The 20,534-nt window shown below is 34.5% G+C and overlaps 1 protein-coding gene across 2 annotated transcripts in view; it reads right to left on the reverse strand.

Moving 5' to 3' along the window:
• Window positions 1-307: 307 nt before the first annotated feature.
• Window positions 308-20,534, reverse strand: part of LOC145664694 (uncharacterized) — a 64,690-nt gene continuing 44,463 nt past the window's right edge. For both annotated transcript variants that reach the window (XM_081731555.1, XM_081731554.1), the window contains exons 3-5: window positions 19,587-19,772; window positions 10,724-11,023; window positions 308-2,277 (exon numbers count right to left, since the gene is read on the reverse strand). In XM_081731555.1, the coding sequence (XP_081587681.1) occupies window positions 1,772-2,277; window positions 10,724-11,023; window positions 19,587-19,772 (992 nt within the window). In that variant the 3' untranslated portion in view covers window positions 308-1,771. The remainder of the gene's footprint in view (window positions 2,278-10,723; window positions 11,024-19,586; window positions 19,773-20,534) is intronic.

Raw genomic sequence — 20,534 nt, forward strand, 5'->3', positions numbered from 1 at the left:
TGTATATAATCGGCAAAGACATGTATGTGGAAAATTTGATGTCAAAAGAGCAGTAAATAACAACAATAAAACGAAAATAAAACTTTCTTCTCCATTTAGCAACATTTTGTTTTACTCATTGTAATTTTCGTATACCACAAATATACATTTCCCCATTATACACATAGTATCAGTGTTAAAAGTACCCTGTAAAATGATTATCAAATTATATTCTTACAAGAAGACAGTTATAGATATGTGACAATCATTTTGGACATGGGTGTACGTCTAAATGAGAAATAAACTAATCCAGCTAAACATATACAACTTCGGTAATCAAGTTCAATTTTATTATTGCCAAATTATGAACTTAATAACATGATAGTTTTAATAATTGTTTTCAAAATATATTTTAATGCACATTTTAGCATTTAACACAATATTGTACAGTGTAAGATTTAAATGTCACAGAAGATCCGAAATCATAAAATATCAAACTTTTTGACACATTAATTTGATAACAATTTCCTGTTTTACAGAATATTTCTTCTTGTATCATTATTATTGGCACTTACAATAATTTACATTTTATCCGCACATTATGAAAAATAATTTAGTACAAGGCAAATTATATATAGGGATCGTTTAAGTCTATGTAAATTTATATGTATTATTGCATCTTGTATCTAATTTAATATCTAAGGCAAAATAAGCCTTGAATTATTTCGTACTTTATTGATTATGTATATTTCATTTAAAGTTTCAGTTCTAGTTACTACGTAATTTAGCCAAATCCTTTATCACAGACAAAACGTTTCCATACCAAAAGTATCTATTTTCTTTCCTTTTTCAAAGAAAACATCGCACACTCTTTATTACTACTTGATTTTCACTAAACTTTACTTATCATAATTTTTATCTTTTATTTATTTATTTATTTACATAACTTCATTGTGACAATTTATTTTCTATAGTTGGAACACAACACACCAAAAATGTATTTGGAAGTTTAATTTGAATATATATGAAAGATTTTTCCACATACTTTAACATTTATATGCTCTGTGCAGCAATAGCACACTGAATACAAGGTACTTTTCTTAATGGTGCTTACAATACATACAGTATGATTGCAATATTAAATTAGACGTTTACCATATATGTTGTAAAAATGTACTTTCTTCTTTTCCTAAAATATTACTTCATAGTAATGATGCTTCACGAAAGTATCATCTTTGCATCAGAATGAGTCAAATTAATGGTAAATACAGAATAATGTACACAACGCAATGCAGAAAAATATGAATTTCTCGCTCTTCGAAGGTTTGGTGCTATTCTCACTTATATACATATATACAGTTAAATTACATGACGATTATCCCTTCTACAGCAAAAGCGTATATTTACTTTCATGTTGTTTTGTCGATAACTTCGGAACGAATAATCCAATTTAAGTACAGTTTTCGATATCTTACAAAAATTTACATTCTTCTATAAAATAAAACTGTTCTCAAATGTATGCATTCATTTCGAAGCTATAGTCGAAAGAAACTATGGATTATGTATAAAATTTTACTGGTGACTTACACATAAATTTTAAGATCGTTTATAATTTAAGAATAAACTTTGTCAACCAGAAGGAAAATAAAGCATACCTAATTTTAAAGGTAGTTAGTTGGTTGAAAGTTTTCACGCGATATGTCAGGGTATTATGTAGCCTATAGTTCAATTGTTATTTCTATAGGTAGGATCGCTTTTCTTCAAAGTACATGAATCGAGTTTTGTCCCGTTTTTATGCAATAGGGGGACACAAATCGGTAAGTGAATTTGACATCTCCAGTTGAATACTAGTTACTCTATGATATATACTCATGTGTTCTAATGGGAATATTCCAGCATGTCTCTCAAAATATCTTAACAGAAATACGGCGCCAGCGCTTTCCATAAGTTGTAATGCAGAAACACTATCATGTGAGACACTTATGTTGTCCTGAGAGTCCGGAGGAACTTCTATCGAAATTTCACTTCTTTCGGACACCGAGGCAGATCGATTCCCACGTATGCTTTGCATATGTGCTGCATTCCTCGCTCGGTTTGAGTTTTGATTGTTTGAAGACCTCCATCTGGACCGTCGTGGTCTTGACACGTTTGTGATTTGTTGGCTCGGTGAATTGCATATGGTTCTATGTTTACATTGATGTTTCAGCTTCGATCTCAGCATCAAGGAAACAATGGTGATAGATAATGCAACTACAAGTAAAGAATACTCATTGTTTCTCTTCAGCGGCGAATTCCAATCTGCAAAGAAAAACTTCAAATAAGAACGAGTCTGAAAGTAGTTCGAAGTATTAGTGTAAGGATTGCTAACAAGGAACATGAGTAAGGAATCAGCTTCAATTCTAGAACATTTCTCAATACGAAAAAAAGTCCTAACTGACTGATTGATAAACTCCGTGACCATACCACTTGAACTAGAAACTCGAAATTTGGACAAGACATAGAATTTGTGATGTAAGGTCCCACTAAGGAAGATTTTTTTTTTTTTAAATTCGAAGGGTAAATGGAGAAAAGAGGGGTGGCAATTATTATCTTAAAATGTTCATATCTCGAAATCTCTTAATATTAGAGGCATGAAATTGGCATTTAAAATACTTAGATACGTCTTTCAGATTTTTAAAAGTATTTAACCTCGAAGGGAAGAAGAGAAGATAAGAAGAAAAAGACGGGAAAATTAGGATTATTATAATAAGATGTCCATATCTTTGAAATTTCTTAAGTTATAGACATGGAATTCGATATTTAGACTCCTCATTTAAAATGATTATATACGTGTTTCAGCAGTTTTTCATCCCCTAGAATGGAAGGAAAAAATGGGGTTAAAATTACGGATATCCTTTAAGATTAGAGACATGAAATTTGGTATTTGGACTTCTCATTTAAAATAATTAGACTTCTTTCAGCTTCTTTTGATATCTCCCCTATAAGGAACGGAAAAAGCGGAAAGAAAAAGGATTGAGCTTCAGTGTCGTAAAATAACAGACATATCTTCAAATCTCTTAAGGTTAGAGACATGAAAATAGGTTTTTGGGCTATTAATTTAAAATAATTAAAAACACGTTTCAGCGTTTTTTAATGTTTCTCTTGAAAGGGAAGAAAAATGTAAAAAAGAAAACGGGTGAGGGTTGTAATTGTTAAAATATGCCCATATTTCGAAGTTCCTTAATTGTAAAGAGATGATAATTCAAGATGGTTTCAACGTTTTTTGATCGTTACCCTTGGAAGGGAAGAAAATAGGGGAAGATAAAAGAGTGGGAGTTGTAATTGTTATAATAAGATGGCCATATCTCGATTGGAGATATGTTAGGGATATGAGAAGTACGAGGCCGTAGGCTGAGTAAATATAGGGTCGGGAGACGAAGTCCTCAGCTAGACAAAAGCTAAATGAAATGAAATCTTTAAGTTTTACGTCCCACGGTTATGCCGGTTAGGCTAAAGGAGACGGTGAGAGATGAGTGAAATGGTGGAATGAAGAAAGTGGGAGGAAACGGGATAACCCCGAGAAAACCCACGAGCACGGTGTTTGTCCACCACAAAGTTCACTTGGCGGGGGCTGGGATCGAACCCGGGACCCCAAGCACCAGAGGTGAACGCTCTACCACTGAGCCACCGCGCCCCCTAGACAAAAACTAGTTTTGACATAATACTAAAGTGTATACTAAAAAAAAAAAAAAAAGGAATACAAATCAGGATTTAGCAATGAAATGTCACTTGACAAACCCAATCCACATTAGTTTCAAAGTGTAAATCGAAGTTTATTTTACTTATTTATTTATTTATTTATTTATTTATTGAACAAACTCCCAGATACAGCATAACTTTGCCATTTTACACAGGAAAATGTTAACAAACAGTAAAAAACAACAAAAAGAGTGTCAACAAATAGTGCAAAAGTAATATTATTTCGCCAAAACTCGTTTAATTGCTACTTCAAACACCGAGTAGCTCGAAAAAATGTTCACATTAGTTGTTAAATGATTATAACAGTTCAGTATTCTGTTAAAAAAAGAAGATCCCTATGTATAATTGCTAATCTAGGGTGGGAAAGTCGGAATAGGTGGGTATTCTGGGTTAACGGGAAGAGACACGTAAGGATAGTTCCTGAAGTAAAGTTTCCGATTTTAAGTTTCCATTAACTATGTATGATGACATTTCAGACCAGAGTTGTTTCTGCGTACTTTCGGAGTCTAGTATTAATATATCGCAAGAGTTTCTCTTTAGGTAATTTTCCAAGTGCGGGACACGAAAATGTACTATAGTAATAAAGAAATTGAGAATAGATTGAAGTCTAGGGAGATGTGTATGTGCTGCCATGGCCCATATGGGAGATCAGCATTTGATCTTGGACGCTATTCGAGTTTTATAAAAATTTACTAATGATGAAACAGTGCATAGTTCAGTAAATCGATAAAGAAGCCCCAACAGGTGCATTGAATTCTTAAGTATTGAGGAGATGTGGTCAGAGAACGTGAGTTTCAAATCAGAGATGACATCAAGATCATTACGACTAGCAGAATGTGTAATAGGGGAATCGTTGATATGGTATGTGGAGGGAACAGGAGATTTTTTCAGATTAATGGTAATACTGTCACATTTCCTGTTAAGGTTCAAGTACCACATTTTACACCAACCTATAAGGTAATTTATCTTTTCCTGTAGGGAAATCGTATTTTGCAGACACGGTATTTTCTGTATAAATTACAATCGTCAGCAAAAAGTAGAAGACCATTAGGATGAGGTGATAAGTGTGAGTAGAGATCATTCACATACAGTACATATAGCAGGGGCCTAAGTATATTCAACTGAGGCACCCCTGAGATCCCAGGTTGGGGGTTAGAAGTCGCCCCTGAAAGAACAACTCTCGTGTTTACGATCCTTCAAATAGATGGTTATTAAAGAGAAAAAAATACCATGTATATTAAACCTATTGGAAATTGACAGAATCAAAGGCCTTGGAGAGATCTAAGTAGATAACATCTAATTGAGTATTGTTATTCATATATTTAATTGCACAGAAAAGAAGAGTACGTAAGTTTACTAGACTTGAACTTTTCGGTATAAAGCGTGCTGAGAAGTGTGAATGTAAGGCGAGGTGTATTTAAGTAGTGTGTCCTTGATTATATTTTCGGAAATAACTGATATTACAGAAGGAAGAGATATTGGCTTATAAGAGGAAACATGATCTTTAAGGGTAGATTTATATATTGGGGTCACGTGAGCTAGTTTCCAGCTGGTGATGTAATACCCTTCCTTGAAGCATCTATTGAACAAGATAGATAGAGGAACCGCAATAACTGAAGCAGTTTTGTTGAGACAGAGAGGACTAATTTTATCAGGTCCAAGTGATTTATGAGGAGATAACGATTGCAAGAGAGCCAGAACTTTGTCCGAGGTACAAAAGAGGTTGGATAAGGTGTTAGAACAGATGAGGCGAAGAGGGGAAGAAGGTTTGTAGGGTGAAGAGAAGTAGGGTGAAGTTAAGTAGTATTTTGCAAAGTAGTTTATTTTTGCTTATCAATTTTATAGAACCGTTTAAGCCACTAAATAGAATAGGAATTCTAAGTCCTCTGTATTTATATTTTCTATAGGTGCTGGGTGAGTCAACTGGCCTAGGTTTGTTTTCTTTTACTCATCTAGCTACATTGTATCCTCCTATGACAATAGTTTGTCACTGGAACTTCTTAGTATTTCTATCGGTATGTCACGTCTTGATTATAGAGTGTAATGAAGAAATAAAACAGGACAATAGGTCTATTTTGGAACATGCAGTAATTTCTTTAACTGTTGTTTATATGAGCACATTTTTTCTTTTAGAATTTGTAAGCAACAAGAAATATAAGTAAATAATTCGCAAAATCATTAATAATTGTTAAAATATATTTTAAAAACTGATTACTTTAAGTTTTTTAAGTGTGTGTAACTTAGAAGTCTTTTTAATTTACATTCTTGGATAATACATTATTTGTAATTTGAACGAGAAATTAATAATTAAAACGATTAAAAACGACTAAAACCAACATGACCACAACCAACATATATTTTATTGCTAACTACAATAACTCAAGTTCTTGTTCTTTTGTTCTTTTAACTCTTGCTATTCATTAGGTCCTATTCCGTGTCAATTTTGTCAAATTTTGCGGATCGCAACGCAGCGCTAATAACTTATATGCCGATTATCGCAATCTAAAACGCAAATTTTATGTCAAAAATGAAAACAACCTAAAAGTGGTTACTTCACATAAAATTTAGCGATTCGGAGTTTGAATCTAATAACTTTAGTTACTTTTGTCAGACCCGAGAAGTAACAGAGATTAGTTCAATTTTGAAACTCTGGTGGCACCAGAAAATAAGTGTCACAAAGAAACAATAATAGATTTGAACCCGGGTGACAAACTCATTTCATTTCGGATGAAGATAGATCCTTCTATCTGTTGATGAATGAAAGCAAGAAATCCAACAAAAATGCGAACGTCTTATTCAGCAACAAAGATTTGTTTGAAATACGTAGCAGCGATATTTTAACTACATTCCTAGCCATGAAGAGATTTATGGAGTATCTCGCTGTAAGGAAGAAATATTTTCGTTTTGCGGGAGATGGTCTACTCTTTTATGTTGAAATCACTTCATTAAGGATGAAGATTGTAATCATCATGTGAAGTGTCAGTATGAAGACGAAGATTCAATGATGTAGAAGTCAAATTGTAAATAAATAGCTTCTATTAATAAAATCCTAAGAAAGAAATGAACAAAAAATTATGCCATCAAGGGTTCTGATACGTAAGTACAGTTATAGGAAAAACTGTTGTTAGGCGAAGAGTGCTGAAAATCCTAGTGCCGGTTTTATGAAGAAAGAAAGGCAGTGTTTTGAGCTGAAAAGAGTCAGAGAAAGCTCTAAATGAGTTCTATGATATTGGCAACTAACAGTTACAAAGAGAATTCATAAGTTGCCATACAGAAGTAGTAAATACCCAGAAGCTCACCAACAAAGGAATATTCATACAGAATAAAACACCGTTTCATTATTTGAACACTATAAGGATAAAGTTCAAAGTTTGTAAGCTAAAAGTTTTCACAATACTCTTGGTATTAATCAGCGTTATGTTCCTATGTGTTTGCATCGACATCTGACTAGTCTTCGCAAGAAAGGAGAAAATACTATACATTTATATTGCAACTAATGTACTGATCAAAACTAACTGGATAGAATAATTGTTGCACCTTTGTCTACAGTTTTAAAAGCTGAAAGCACAGTAGAAGTTGTGCTGAGATTATTCGAACCTCAACATGGTCAAAACAAAGACGATTCAGCTTATAGTGTAATAACAAGAACAATAAAGCCAACAGATGAAGTATTTGTTCCTTCTCAATTCCAATCATACAACTAGCAACACACATCCAATGAGAAGTGAAGATTTTATTGATTTCAGATCTATTGCTGAGAAAATCCGACTATTTGAACTTCACAAACTGCTGATGGTACACCGTTCAACTTCGAAGATGTTAGGAAGATTAAATTGCTTAAGGATTCTCCGCATACACTCTGCTTTTAAACAAGTCATGTTCAACTGCAACACGACAAAATTGCTGTCAACCGTTTCAGTACTACAGAAGTAGGTTTCAAGTTATTCCTCTACTGCACGAAACATTTCTGGATGGTCACGAATGAAAAATATGAGTTGATGTTTATGTGTCTTGGAAGTTATCTTGTCATTAGTCACCCTGATCATGTCAGTTATTACAAACAACTTAATTGAACAGTGTTATCAAGATTAAGTATTGAGGAAATTCACTGCATCTTTAGACAAAAGTACTTATTTTCACCTTTTGCATTCAATAATGGTTTTCTTGTTCAACGTATAATCTTATGAAGAAGCATTGTATCAGCTAATGCAGAAGTAGTACGTATATTAAACTTTTGTTAACTCGACTGCTTATTACTATAGCTTTTGTGTATTATGTTATTTGTTATACTCTATATTGTCTTACATTTCTGACTTATTGTTACTGATAACAGTATTGAAAAATGTCAAGGTAATAGAGTGCACAATAAATGTATCACTAAATAGTGTTATCGAGTTCGAGTGAACCTCGCGCCGGGGGTTGTTGGTTTGTCTTTAGCTCCTGTTCTGTACTTTGTGATCGTTTAATACAATTACTGTTTTTGTGCTTTTTCCAATTTAATTAAATTTTCAGACAGTAGAGCGTCGATTATCCGAACGTCGCACAGTGGGGCGAAAACGCAAAAAGCTGGCCAAAATATGATAACTATATTCAGATTGAATGAAATTTAGTTTTAAGGGGTTATTGAGGTTGCTGATTACGATTCTGCAACTAACATTGAAAAAAAACAAAATGGCGGAATAAAATTTGCAAAAGTCGAAAAAGTCGTAGAAATGTTCTCAAAAGTGGCGATAAAGGGGTTATTGAGGTTGCTGATTACGATTCTACAACTAAAGTTGAAAAAAATGGCGGATCCAAAATGGCGGAATAACAAGAATGTCAACATACTTTGCAATTTTCACAATGTATCTTTAATAACATTCACTTTTTTCACATTTTTTGATGAACAATTATTTGTTACTCACGTTCTTATTTATTAGAAATGTATTATTACTTAAATGACACAAATTATTGGTATTTGATTCAGTTATGATAACTGCAACGGTTTGTCACTGTAACATTAATGAGCAATAATTAACATCAACACGCTTCGTAATTGGCATGTTTTGGCAGCTACTTTTTTGTCTACAGCATTAATTAATTTTCAGACTACCATTCTACAAAATATGAACGTGGTGCACGAGGGTGCACATAATGTTTTCAACGCTTTAAGTTAATAAAATATATCAACAATGTGAAAATTTTGCCTGACTTGCGATTCAAATTATAAATTATTACATCATTATTATTAATTTTTCACTTCATACACTTATTCTACATACCAGTACGGTGTAGGAAAACTTTACAGATTTAAAAACTATGAACGCGTTCGAAAGTTACAACCGTTTAAACGGACGCGTCACAATTCTTCTATTGTTCTCTACGCATTTGATCTGCTGAAGGGTCTATTTAAGAGTGGCTCAGGTAGTCGGAATAAAGTAAAAACCCTATTCTATTTATGGATTTGGCCCCTTCTAACATCACTCTAGCCAACTACATAAAAAAATTCCTATATTATTAACTTTCGTTTTTTTAATTTTGGCCAGCTTTTTGCGTTTTCGCACCGTCGGTCAACCGAACGATCGCTTAACCGAACTGTGTACTCGCTCGCACCTGTTACTCTCCCATCCTACCGTCCATCATCCCCCTCGCTCCCAAACCAAGTTTCCCACAGTAGTCGCCGCACTGAGCCACCGCTGGCGGAACATTGCTTCTAATGGGGCCTTCATAAGGCGCTGCTGACCGGCACCGCTAAAGTTGCCTTTGTACGTTACTTTGTAATACTTAAAGAGATGCCTGTTTTAATGAATAAATTTACTGTACAGTACTTCTTTTTGGCAAATAAACATATACAGTTCGATTGTCCGAACAAACCAGTTTTCCGAACACCTATGTCCCCCAATTACTTCGGATAATCGACGCTCTACTGTAGTGTGAAAATCCCTGCCGTCACTGTTTTTGTACGATGGATTTACTTTATAAGAATTTCGATTAATACAGGCAAATTTTAGGTTTCCCCCGCGCCATTTTGATCATGGTGTGCATGATTCCGTTTTTACTAGTGCAAACAATTCCAAAGTTTAATACACTTTACTCATCTACAAACAATTTTCACTGTAATAGAGGACATGGCTGCTAGGGATGCCTCGTAGTATTTATAAACTCATATGGGGTTAAAACCATAGAAAACAAATAGTGTTAAGACCAATGACACTATTGAATATTCACATTAGCTTCCTATCAACTAGATTGTTTATGTTTTTAGTGTACCTTGTTATTTGTTATACATTATTATTTTTTTTTATTTCTGCATCGTTGTTCTCTGTATAACATTATTATTGAAAATGTCCAGGCAATAAACTGAAAACTTAAAAAAAGGAATAAACAATCACGAAATGGTCATCAGAAAGGCATATCAGCTGCTTTATTTACTTATGAATGACAAACTTATAGTGCTCACCATTAAATTTAGGCAAATATCTGCATCAACTGACGAAAAATCACTATAGCTTTTTAAATACACTAGTCTCTATTGCAAAAGTTTAGATCCATATTATTTAGAAAGTAGCTCTAAAGGAACTCAATAGCAACGAATTAATGAATCTAAAATGTTTGTAAAAACTTGAAATCAAATTAAATGAAATCAAATGAAATAAAATGAAATGAAATGAAATGCAATCATTAAATGAAATGAAATGAAATGAAATCAAATCAAATCAAATTAAAGCAAATAAAATCAAATGAAATGAAATCAAGTCAAATGAAATCAAATAAAATTAAATCAAATCAAACGAAATGAAATGAAAGCAAATCAAATGAAATCACATCAAATGCTTCTTTTCCTTCTCCTGTAAAATCGACAAAATTTATATAGGACATTAAATTTGACGATTTGTCTGATTTACTTTTAGCTATGGCTGAGGATACAGAACTTTGCATATATTAACAAAAGCAATAAATTCTGCATTAGGTAGTACAATTTACTGCTAGGTTTAGTTTTATATGTATTGTTGTATATATGACATACCTCGTTCGCTGCTTTGAGCTGATTTGGAATCAAATTCACTCCTGAATCCCACAATAAGTTCAACATCATACAACACCCACTGATACTCTCTGTGCAGGATCGAATAATATTCCTTGTAACACATCTTTTCTGGGAGAGCCTTCAACATTGCGTTGAGTTTTACGAAGCACAATTTATCATTTGGAGGTACAGTTGTTCTTCTTTCCAGGTGATAAAAAACACATTTTTTCATAAACCTATCAGAAAGTGGAACTAAGTTCAACACTAGTCTATTCAAATCGGGATTAGATATAGTTGAGCCTGAAAGAAAGAATATTTGGAATATTAGATTATACATAGATAACCTAGGCAGTGGAAGAGTGCTTACTTCTAGTGCGAAAGATCTCTGGTCCAATGACAGGCACTTGAGTTTGTGTTGGACAACTTTTTTGAGCTTTCTTGAGATTCTACCTTTGCCTTCTACAGTTACATACCACCAAACTTTTTTACATGTGTAATCATATTCATATTTATTAATAAGTCTGTGTTAGCCCAAAGGGAATACAGTGGAACTTCGAGTTAAAGCGTGAGACTCAATCAATGGCGTGTGGGCTGAGCGAATGCAACGAAACGTTGCCATGCGGCTAAACAGACGCGAGTGAGTGATGAGTCGCTTATTTGTGATAAGCACAAACTGATATGAATGTGTACAGAGACGTGGAAACACCGCAGCCTCCTTATTTGCTAACAGCGCTTAAATGGCCCATGGTGGGCCACCTTCAAAAACAATAAACGCTGTCCCTTAGTATAAATATTTTATTTCATTTATTGTTAGTCAAATCAAATATAATTCAAATCAATCACAGGAGTAGCAAAGTAAGAAAATGTCTTGGGGTTATATTCGCTTCCTATTGCAAATACGTTTATATTGATTACGTTTTAAAAAATCCAATTATTTTTTTAAAGAATATTACACGGTTCCAAAGGCATACTCACTCATCCCCATAGAGGAAAGCATTGGAGGCCATGTCCATTAAGTTAAATTTGAAACCAGATAGTTCTTTTCTGGAAGGGCTTTGTGAGAAGAACTTGATGAAGCATACTGGAATGGGTACTCCTAAATATTTACTAACTTAAATTACAGGAAGTGGCGGCTCTTGAGGGAAGTTACATTGGTAAAGATGAAATTTTATCGCTAGAATTTTCTGATGTACTTATTTTTGTATACAAACATTAGTACGTTAGGTAACCTTTCGTTTCTTACCTTCTAGTAATAAAGTTTAATTTTTACGTATGCGACATCCCTCAAGAGTCGTCTCTAAAGTAATGCTTTAATCCTCCTCCTCTTTAATCTTGAAATTCTAGTCAAAATAGTACAGTAGAGATGGTACAAAAATTTCGGATCCGTCCGGTACGGATCGGATACTCGGTTCGATGCAAAAATTGAGAACCGGATCCAAAACCGATAATCGGGTATCCAGTTCCAGAAGATCCTCTCTTTTATAAGATCCTTGCTACCGGTAGATAAAATCTATTTCAGTTAGTGGTAGTTATCCATTTCGCTACTTTAATTATCTTGATATTCATTTATGTCTCAAAATTTGACTAATTTAAATTCATAAAACAATAACACAACTAATAAATTTAAAAGTGACGAAACAGTTCTAAAGAGTACTGAATGCAATTCTGAAAGAACCAACATATTACAAGTTATTTGCTATATCAAATTTTCGCAATGCACATGATTGTCTGTTTGTATCTCTTCTGGTTTCAAGATAAAGGGTGTTAAAAAAAGCGTAGGAAACTTTCTAAGGGGTATTACTTGTAAACCAAGCATACGGGAAGAAAGTGTGAAGAAAGTTTTAATGTCTTTTTTTTTAAAAAAGTAGAATTATCTCTCCAAGTTTCTCGGCCTATTTTGAAATCACTTTGATACAGGGATTCGAAACACCGGCATCATAGGACAAATGGATAAAAATGCATCAGAGGTAAAAATAGAAAATGAAATGAAATCTTTGAGTTTTACGTCCCACATTTATGCCGGTTAGGCTAAAGGAGACGGTGATGATGAGAGATGAGTGAAATGGTGGAATGAAGAAAGTGGGAGGAAACGGGAGAACCCCGAGAAAGCCCACGAGCACGGTGTTTGTCCACCACAAAGTTCACTTGGCGGAGGCTGGGATCAAACCCGGGATCCCAAGCACCAGAGGTGAACGCTCTACCACTGAGCCACCGCGACCCCCAGAGGTAAAAATGGATGAGAATAGAAGTTCATTAGTTTCAAACGAAGTTTGCAATTCTGTGAAGACCAACTGCATCTAGGGCACCCCATTATATAGTCCCTCTAGCTCTCTCCGCTGGTCTAATGGCTAGCGCGTGTACCTCTGTAGTGCGTGGTCTTGGGTTCGATTCCCGGTGGCAGAGCACAGAAAATTAGTACCACAATCGTTTGCTTTCATTTATCATTGCCTCCTTTAGCCTAAAGCGTATTCATGTGGTACATTAAAATAAGCCTAAAGCGCATAGACGTGGGACTTAAATTAATTCTTTCAATCTTGAAAATTTCAATTGCTAACCCCTACAGAAAGTTATGGTTTCGGTTTCTACGGTAAAAAAAAACTTCGGATTCTGAGGTAAATTTTGTTTCTATCACATTGTTAAGAAAAGTTAAATCTTTCAAATTACGGGCTTTTGAAATATTCAGTGAATGGACTTTTATTTTGTGATAATAGATTTTATGCAACGATCTTAACACAGACACGTCTTGCAACTGTGTTGATCAAACATCTGAATACAATATTCTCCTAACAAGAAAAGTATCATCATGTCCAAATGATCTTATTGTGGGAACATAATTTAATAAGGTGTCTTCCCGTTTGGCATTTTCCCGTTTCGCCTTATGCCTGTTTTCATTACTCCAGGCTATGATGCTAACAGAGTGCATGTTAATTTGATTGTAAAGCGAAACGGGAATGCCCGTTTGGCCTTTTTCCATTTCGCCTTGCACTAGAGGAGGGAATTTTCAAATTATGATAAGGCTGAACGAATAGAACAGCGTATAATCAAAGTAAGTATTCAGAGAAATGTATTATTTGCGTCACTGTTTAAAAAAAAAAATGTTCACGCAGCCTTGTATTTGTACCTCAAATATGTAGAAGAGTGGCAGAAGAACCAACATCAACAATTACTAAGATACGTATATAGGTAAGTATATAATTGAGTTGATTTTGAGTTTAACGTCCCTTTCAGCAGCGAGCTGTATGAAATAGCGCCTACTGATTAACGTGGAATCCTAGCCACATGAGTTCCTCCGGGTCTCCCACGCCAAAGGCGCGTACGCTAACCGATTAACCACGAAGGAGCTCGGTAAGTATTTAGTAATAGTTGTAATAAGGTATAAGTAATTTTGACACAAGTTTCTCTGCATGCTTCTAATATTTATTTTTGCAACTTCTCCATAAAGTTATTTTAGAACTTCAGATGTGAAACTTTTTTTTTATAATCGCATTCTAGCTAGCACACAAATACATAGTCCACTTTCTATTTATAGTGTAACACAATTAACCGGTCACAGTTAAGCAAAATTTCGTTTGTCTTGACTTTCTCGAGGGAAAGTATGACTTTTTTTCTGTTGATATTTACAATTAATTTATTTTCTTCTTTCCAGGGAGGAGATTGCTAAGGAAAATTGAAACTGCATCTGTTGTTCCTGCCCTTAGTGGTGTCAAACACTCTCTATATAACATACGAGCATGAAACCAGCAACCACTACTGCAAAGATTGAGGGGTCATTCCGTATGAAATCAACAAATCATGGAGGCTCATGTGCTTTAGATTTTTTTTTTTTTTTTTTACATTTTGTACAAATGTTGTGGTATCCAAACATAGCACACCTGTCAAATTTTACAGCTCTACCTCAAACGGAACTGCTGTAGGAACCATTCGAAGTTTGAGGGTTTTGTGCAAAAAGCACTTAAGTCTGCCTTCGACTTAAAGTACTCAAACCGCTACATCTCTGGAGATATTAAAGCTATTTGAAAATGGTTTTCACTAAAACAATCTTAGAATTTGTAAAATTTAAAAGATTGTAGTAATAAACTGCCCATGTGGGGTTAAGCATATGAATTTCAACATCAAAGAGGAAAAAAAAGAAAAAATGTCAAAATTTGGCAACTATTTCTGAAAAAGGCCCACCTAACACCAACCTCAAATTTTTAAAATAAGTAGCTCTGGTGATCCTCTTTAACATATAAAAAGATTAGGAGGGTGTTTTTGGTATATTCAAGAAAAACAAATTATGGCACAATGTAAGTTGAGAGCGGATTTAGGCACTTTTTCCACAAACTCCCCAAATTTCCAATGACTGTTTCCAATTTTCCGTGTTGAAAATATTTGTAATTTTCAAGACTGAGGTGACTGAATAAATGAATTGTGTCAGAAATCTGAAACTTCAAGTACCATTGCTGAAGGGACTCAGATTCTGTCATTAGTTCCATAATCATTGACGACTATGAAAACTATTGAAATATTTGGAACAACCGAGTATCTCGTTCGTGCATTAAAAGAACTGGCTCACTTATAAGATATAAGTACAAAAAATTAATTCAAACTGACAGAACCCAAATGGAGACAGTGATTACAGACCATTCATTTATTCAGTCACCTCAGTCTTGACAATTACAAATATTTTCAACACGGAAAATTGGAAACAGGCATTGGAAATTTGAGGGGTTTGTGGAAAAAGTGTCTAAATCCGCTCTCAACTTACATTGTGCCATAATTTGTTTTTCTTGAACATACCGAAAAACAACACCCTCCTAATTTTTTAATATGTTAAAGAGGAACACCAGAGGTACTTATTTTGAAAATTTGAGGTTGGTGTTAGGTGGGCCTTTTTCAGAAATAGTTGCCAAATTTTGACATTATTTTTTCTTTTTTTTTTTCCTCTTTGATGTTCAAATTCATATGCTTAACCCCACTTGGGCAGTTTATTACTACAATCTTTTAAATTTTACAAATTCTAAGATTGTTTTAGTGAAAACCATTTTCAAATAGCTTCAATATCTCCAGAGATGTAGCGGTTTGAGTAATTTAAGTCGAAGGCGGACTTAGGTGCTTTTTGCACAAAACCCCCAAACTTCGAATGGTTCCTACAGCAGTCCCGTTTGAGGTAGAGCTGTAAAATTTGACAGGTGTGCTATGTTTGGATACCACAACATTTGTACAAAATTTGAAAAAAAAATCCAAAACATATGAGCAAATTTTAGTTTCTAATTTGATTTCATATGGAATGACCCTGAGTACATTGAAGGTGGAAGGATCGTGGAGTGAAACGCACGACGGCAAAAAATTGTGTTGGTGGATGAAGACGTTGACTCTAGTAGAATACTTGTAAGTTATATTTTAATAGTCAAGAAAATAGTTTATCATTTCCTACTTCTTCTTGCGTTGTTTTAGTGCTTTTTTAAATCGTGAAAGTCTGATATGACAATAGTAATAAAAGTAAGAATATTAATATTAAAGCATTTTCGTTAGAATATCTGTGTTATTTATTCTAGCCTTTTATGTACATATTTTCATTAGGTTTTCGGCACTGTTGAAAATTTTGAGATTCTGTGTCAGTGCATCAGGTTTGTAACGGATGGGACATTTAAGACTGTACGTTGCCTTTTCTTCCAATTATACAAGGAAAATATTTGGGCCAGGTATTTCTTCTTCTCTTCTGCTTACTTCCCAGTAAAAAACAAGACACACATGTAAGATTACTGGAGGTAATGAGGGACGTAATGGAGGAAGGAGGGTAATGAGAGATGGTTCAGATAAATTTGGACTGCGTTTCAAATTGAAAGAAGTTTCTATTGTTTTTTAGAAAAGCAGCAATCACTGATGAAAGTCAAGTATTTCCTGGTGTTATAATCAGAGGGTGTTTCTTCCGCTTCTCTCAGTCTGTGTGGAGGAAGATTCAATAGTTAGGACTTTCTCAGTTGTACAAAGAGAACTCTGAAGTAAAAAGACGGATTCGACGTACAGCAGCACTATCTCTGGTTTCAACTTCCCATTTAAATGTAGTGGTTGTACGTTTGCAAAAAGATACGCCTGACGTTCCATGTAAGGAGGAGTTTCATGATTATCTTGTAGACACTTGGCTGGATAATGGTGGAGCGCTATTTCCTCTGTAAGTATGTTTTCTTTAATACATAGATAGCTGGCGTTTCCTGCAAGCATTTTTTATTATTAAATCATCAATTAAGCTATTTCGAGTATTCTACAATAAAGTACTTTATTACATTAGTACCTCATGCAGTGTAACATAGATTTTCTTGTGATGTGCACGTGTTGAAGATTCTGCATTCACTCATTTGTAAATTATCAAAAGAATTTATCTAGAAAAGAAGAATTCTTTTGATTTCCAAAAGAAATAAGACTATCGACTTTCCAACGTAGATTCTCATGCAATCCTTTGAATCTTTAATGTCCTAATAATTTTATTTTTACCCATTTGCAGTGACTTGCGGACTCATTTTGAAAACGATCAAGAACGAACGACTAATAATGCAGAAGGGTGGCACGCCACATTACGAAGAAAGGCATCAAAGGACCACTTAGACATATTATACCCTTTCATTGAATTAATGAAAGACGAGCAACGTGTAAATGAAAGACTGCGAGTACTTCTTCAAGTGGGTAATCAGGGAACACCTAGAAAGCTAAAGTGAAGACGGCTGGAGGACAGGACTCACCGCCTAAAGGATAGACTAGAGAACAGTGAAATTGATGTAATTTAATATATTGATGATATTTCATACTATATCCACATAGAAACTTTTGGATGTGATAATAAAATTTATGTTCTTGTGAGATATTTGAGTTTAATTTGTTTGAAATAGAAGGGAGATTGCAGTTGAGAATAAAATAAATCCCTCTTTGTTACAGATAGCGAGTGAAAATTCCCTTGTATGTTATAAGGCGAAATGGGAAAAGGCCAAACAGGAATTCCCGTTCCACCTTAAGATAACATCTCTATGGGTTGTCTGTGAAAATATGTTTTGAGGGCATAAGGCGAAAGGGGAAAAGGAAAAACGGGCATAAATCTTTGATAATGATTTTGTGGGGAACTTTTAATATTGTTACTATGTGTATAATCGAAAATGTATATACCGTATGTAGTAAATATCATAGGCAATGAATTATAAATACGAAAATTAGAATGAGTAAAACAAAATGTCGCTAAATGGACAAGAAAGGTGTTTTCGTTATATTGTTCTTATTTACTGTTCATTTGACATGAAATTTACCACATACATGTCTTTGCCGGCAAATACTAACATTATAAGAAATACCGGGCGAAATCGTTATCAAATTATATTCCTACAACAACATATTTATAGACATGCGACAATCATTTTGAACATGACTGTACATAGACTACAAGACGACGACGAGTAGACTACCTGTTTTCAGTTTAACTGCCTGTTGAATATTACATTTCTTTTTTCATTTTCTACAAACAGTTCTACTTACTTAATCGAGAAGAAAATCAAAGTAATAAAGTCGAATCTACCTCCGAGTCAAGCACGTGGGAATGGAGCTATAAATTCTCTACCAAAACTACGATGGCTATCAGTGACAATGGCCTTAATCTGAACTTTTTTCCCTACAAATCCTTCATTTTCTTTGGTTAAAACAATGAAATGAAATACATCCCACGATTATGCCATGTAGGCTAAAGGAGACGGTGTTGTTGATGAGAAATTACATCATGGAATGAAGAAAATGGGTGAACACCGAGAAAACTATGTACAGGGTGTTTGTCCACCACAAAACTCACTTAGCACGAATTGGGATCGAACTAGGGACTTCACGCACCAGAGGTGAACGCTCTACCACTGAGCCACAGCGGCTACCTATTCTTTCTTTGGACATAACCACCAATTAAAATATTTTCTCATAAAAGTAACAGAGATAAATGTTACTGTATTTTTACTATGGAATACGAATTCCGAAATCCAACTTTATGGGGCTTCCATTTGAAATCTTAAAAAGTTGACCCCAGGAGCTCTGTGATGGGAGTCTTGGGGACACAGCCTCCAGAGGCTTGCAAACTACGTTAGAAACTATTTAACTTCTATCCTCGTATTTTTACTCTTTTCTAATAGAAAAATATAGTATCAGTTTGTACACTTTATTTCTGTGTATTGTGTTCCTCTACATCAATGACCCTCTAATTTAATAAAAAGCGACTAGAGGCGCTTTTGCATTACACTACATAATTAAACATGCTTCACGGTAAACTACACTTTAGATATTCATTAAATAGAAACAACAATAAAACAAAGATTTGTCCTCGCCATATACAGATTGCTATTTACCTAGTATGAAATGCCTTTCCTTATCCAACCCTTAAAAGAAATTTAACTCATCACTAGGTCCCAATTGATTATGATTTAAATGTTAAAAGAAAGCAAGCACTTATTACTTAAAATCTATAAAATAATGACTAAAAATAGACCTTACATTTTCCCCCTTGCTAATGCTTAAAACGACACGTTACTACGTTTGACCAGAAAATTTCGGAGCCTGGGCAAACGTTTCCAAAAAGGAGACTCAGGTACCCGTTCCAGAACCGAAAATCTGATATTCGGTTCCAGAACTGCAACTTGGGTACCTGGTTCCAGAACCGACAATCGGATACGCGATTTCAGAACCGAGAATCGGGTACTGGTTTCAACGACCAAGAATTGGATGCCAGGATCTAATATTACCCGACCCCCAGGTATTTCAGGACTCAGTTCTGCTAATCCTTATTATACAGCAACAGTGCTGAAAAGCAATTTTCAAGCTTCCATAAATTAAATACAAAAATAATAAAGAAAGTGATACTTGCGGTATAGTTTATGCTGGCTATTGAAAAACCAATAATTGGTGTATAATGGCTTCCCATTCGCCCAGGCATCTTTAAGTTCTCTTGGGTTGATATTCACATGTATCTGATAGGTCATAAGTTGCCGATTATCACTTACAGGTATATTCACTTTGATGTCCTGACCTTCAACAAGGCATCCTTTGAATGCTGAAATAGAGGATCACATTTTAGAATAAGTGTGTTTTTCATATATCTGCGAGGCCTAGCAGCAGCACTGTTTCCCCTGAGACTTCTCAGGTACCACATTGACAAAATAACGAGTTTTTTCTTTAAGCAAATGTTAAATCTGAACGGTTATATAATTCTACATATTCGAAACCTTACAAATGTGTCCTGTTTAAAATATTTCAGATTTTTCTGCACACAAGCACACACAAAAGGGTACATCTAAAAACAAGCCAATTAAGTAGTAGGTACACCATTACCAAGCCAATTAGGTACACCACTAAATACTGCCTTGAAAAGAAAAGAATTTAGGAATGATCAAAAAAATAGATAAGAAGATTGCGATCTTGGCCAAGAATCCTAGGAATGATAAAAAAAATGCATCAAAAGATTGCGATCTAGGCCAATAATTAGTTTTTGAATTAGGGCCCACAAAATTTTTGAACGGCCACTAAATGGAACTTTCGTTTTTTTTTCTTTTAAACGGAATAAGCACATCCTACTGAGTTAAGTGATAGTTTGGGTTTGGCTGCACTATATGTAGTTCTCCAGATATAAGGTCTACAAGAAAATTCTTGACTGAAATCTATTGGATCTTTTGATGCATTTTTGGATCAGGTGCCAGAAAATTTTTGAACGGCCCTTAAATCGAGTTTCCGTAGCTTTTACGGAATAAGCACATCATGCTAAGTTAAGCGATAGTTTGAGTTTGGCTACACTATATGTAGTTCTCCAGATATAAGG

The sequence above is a fragment of the Thermobia domestica genome, chromosome 11 (assembly GCF_964235325.1).
Source record: "Thermobia domestica chromosome 11, izTheDome1.hap1.1, whole genome shotgun sequence".
In the NCBI taxonomy this organism is placed as follows: domain Eukaryota; kingdom Metazoa; phylum Arthropoda; class Insecta; order Zygentoma; family Lepismatidae; genus Thermobia; species Thermobia domestica.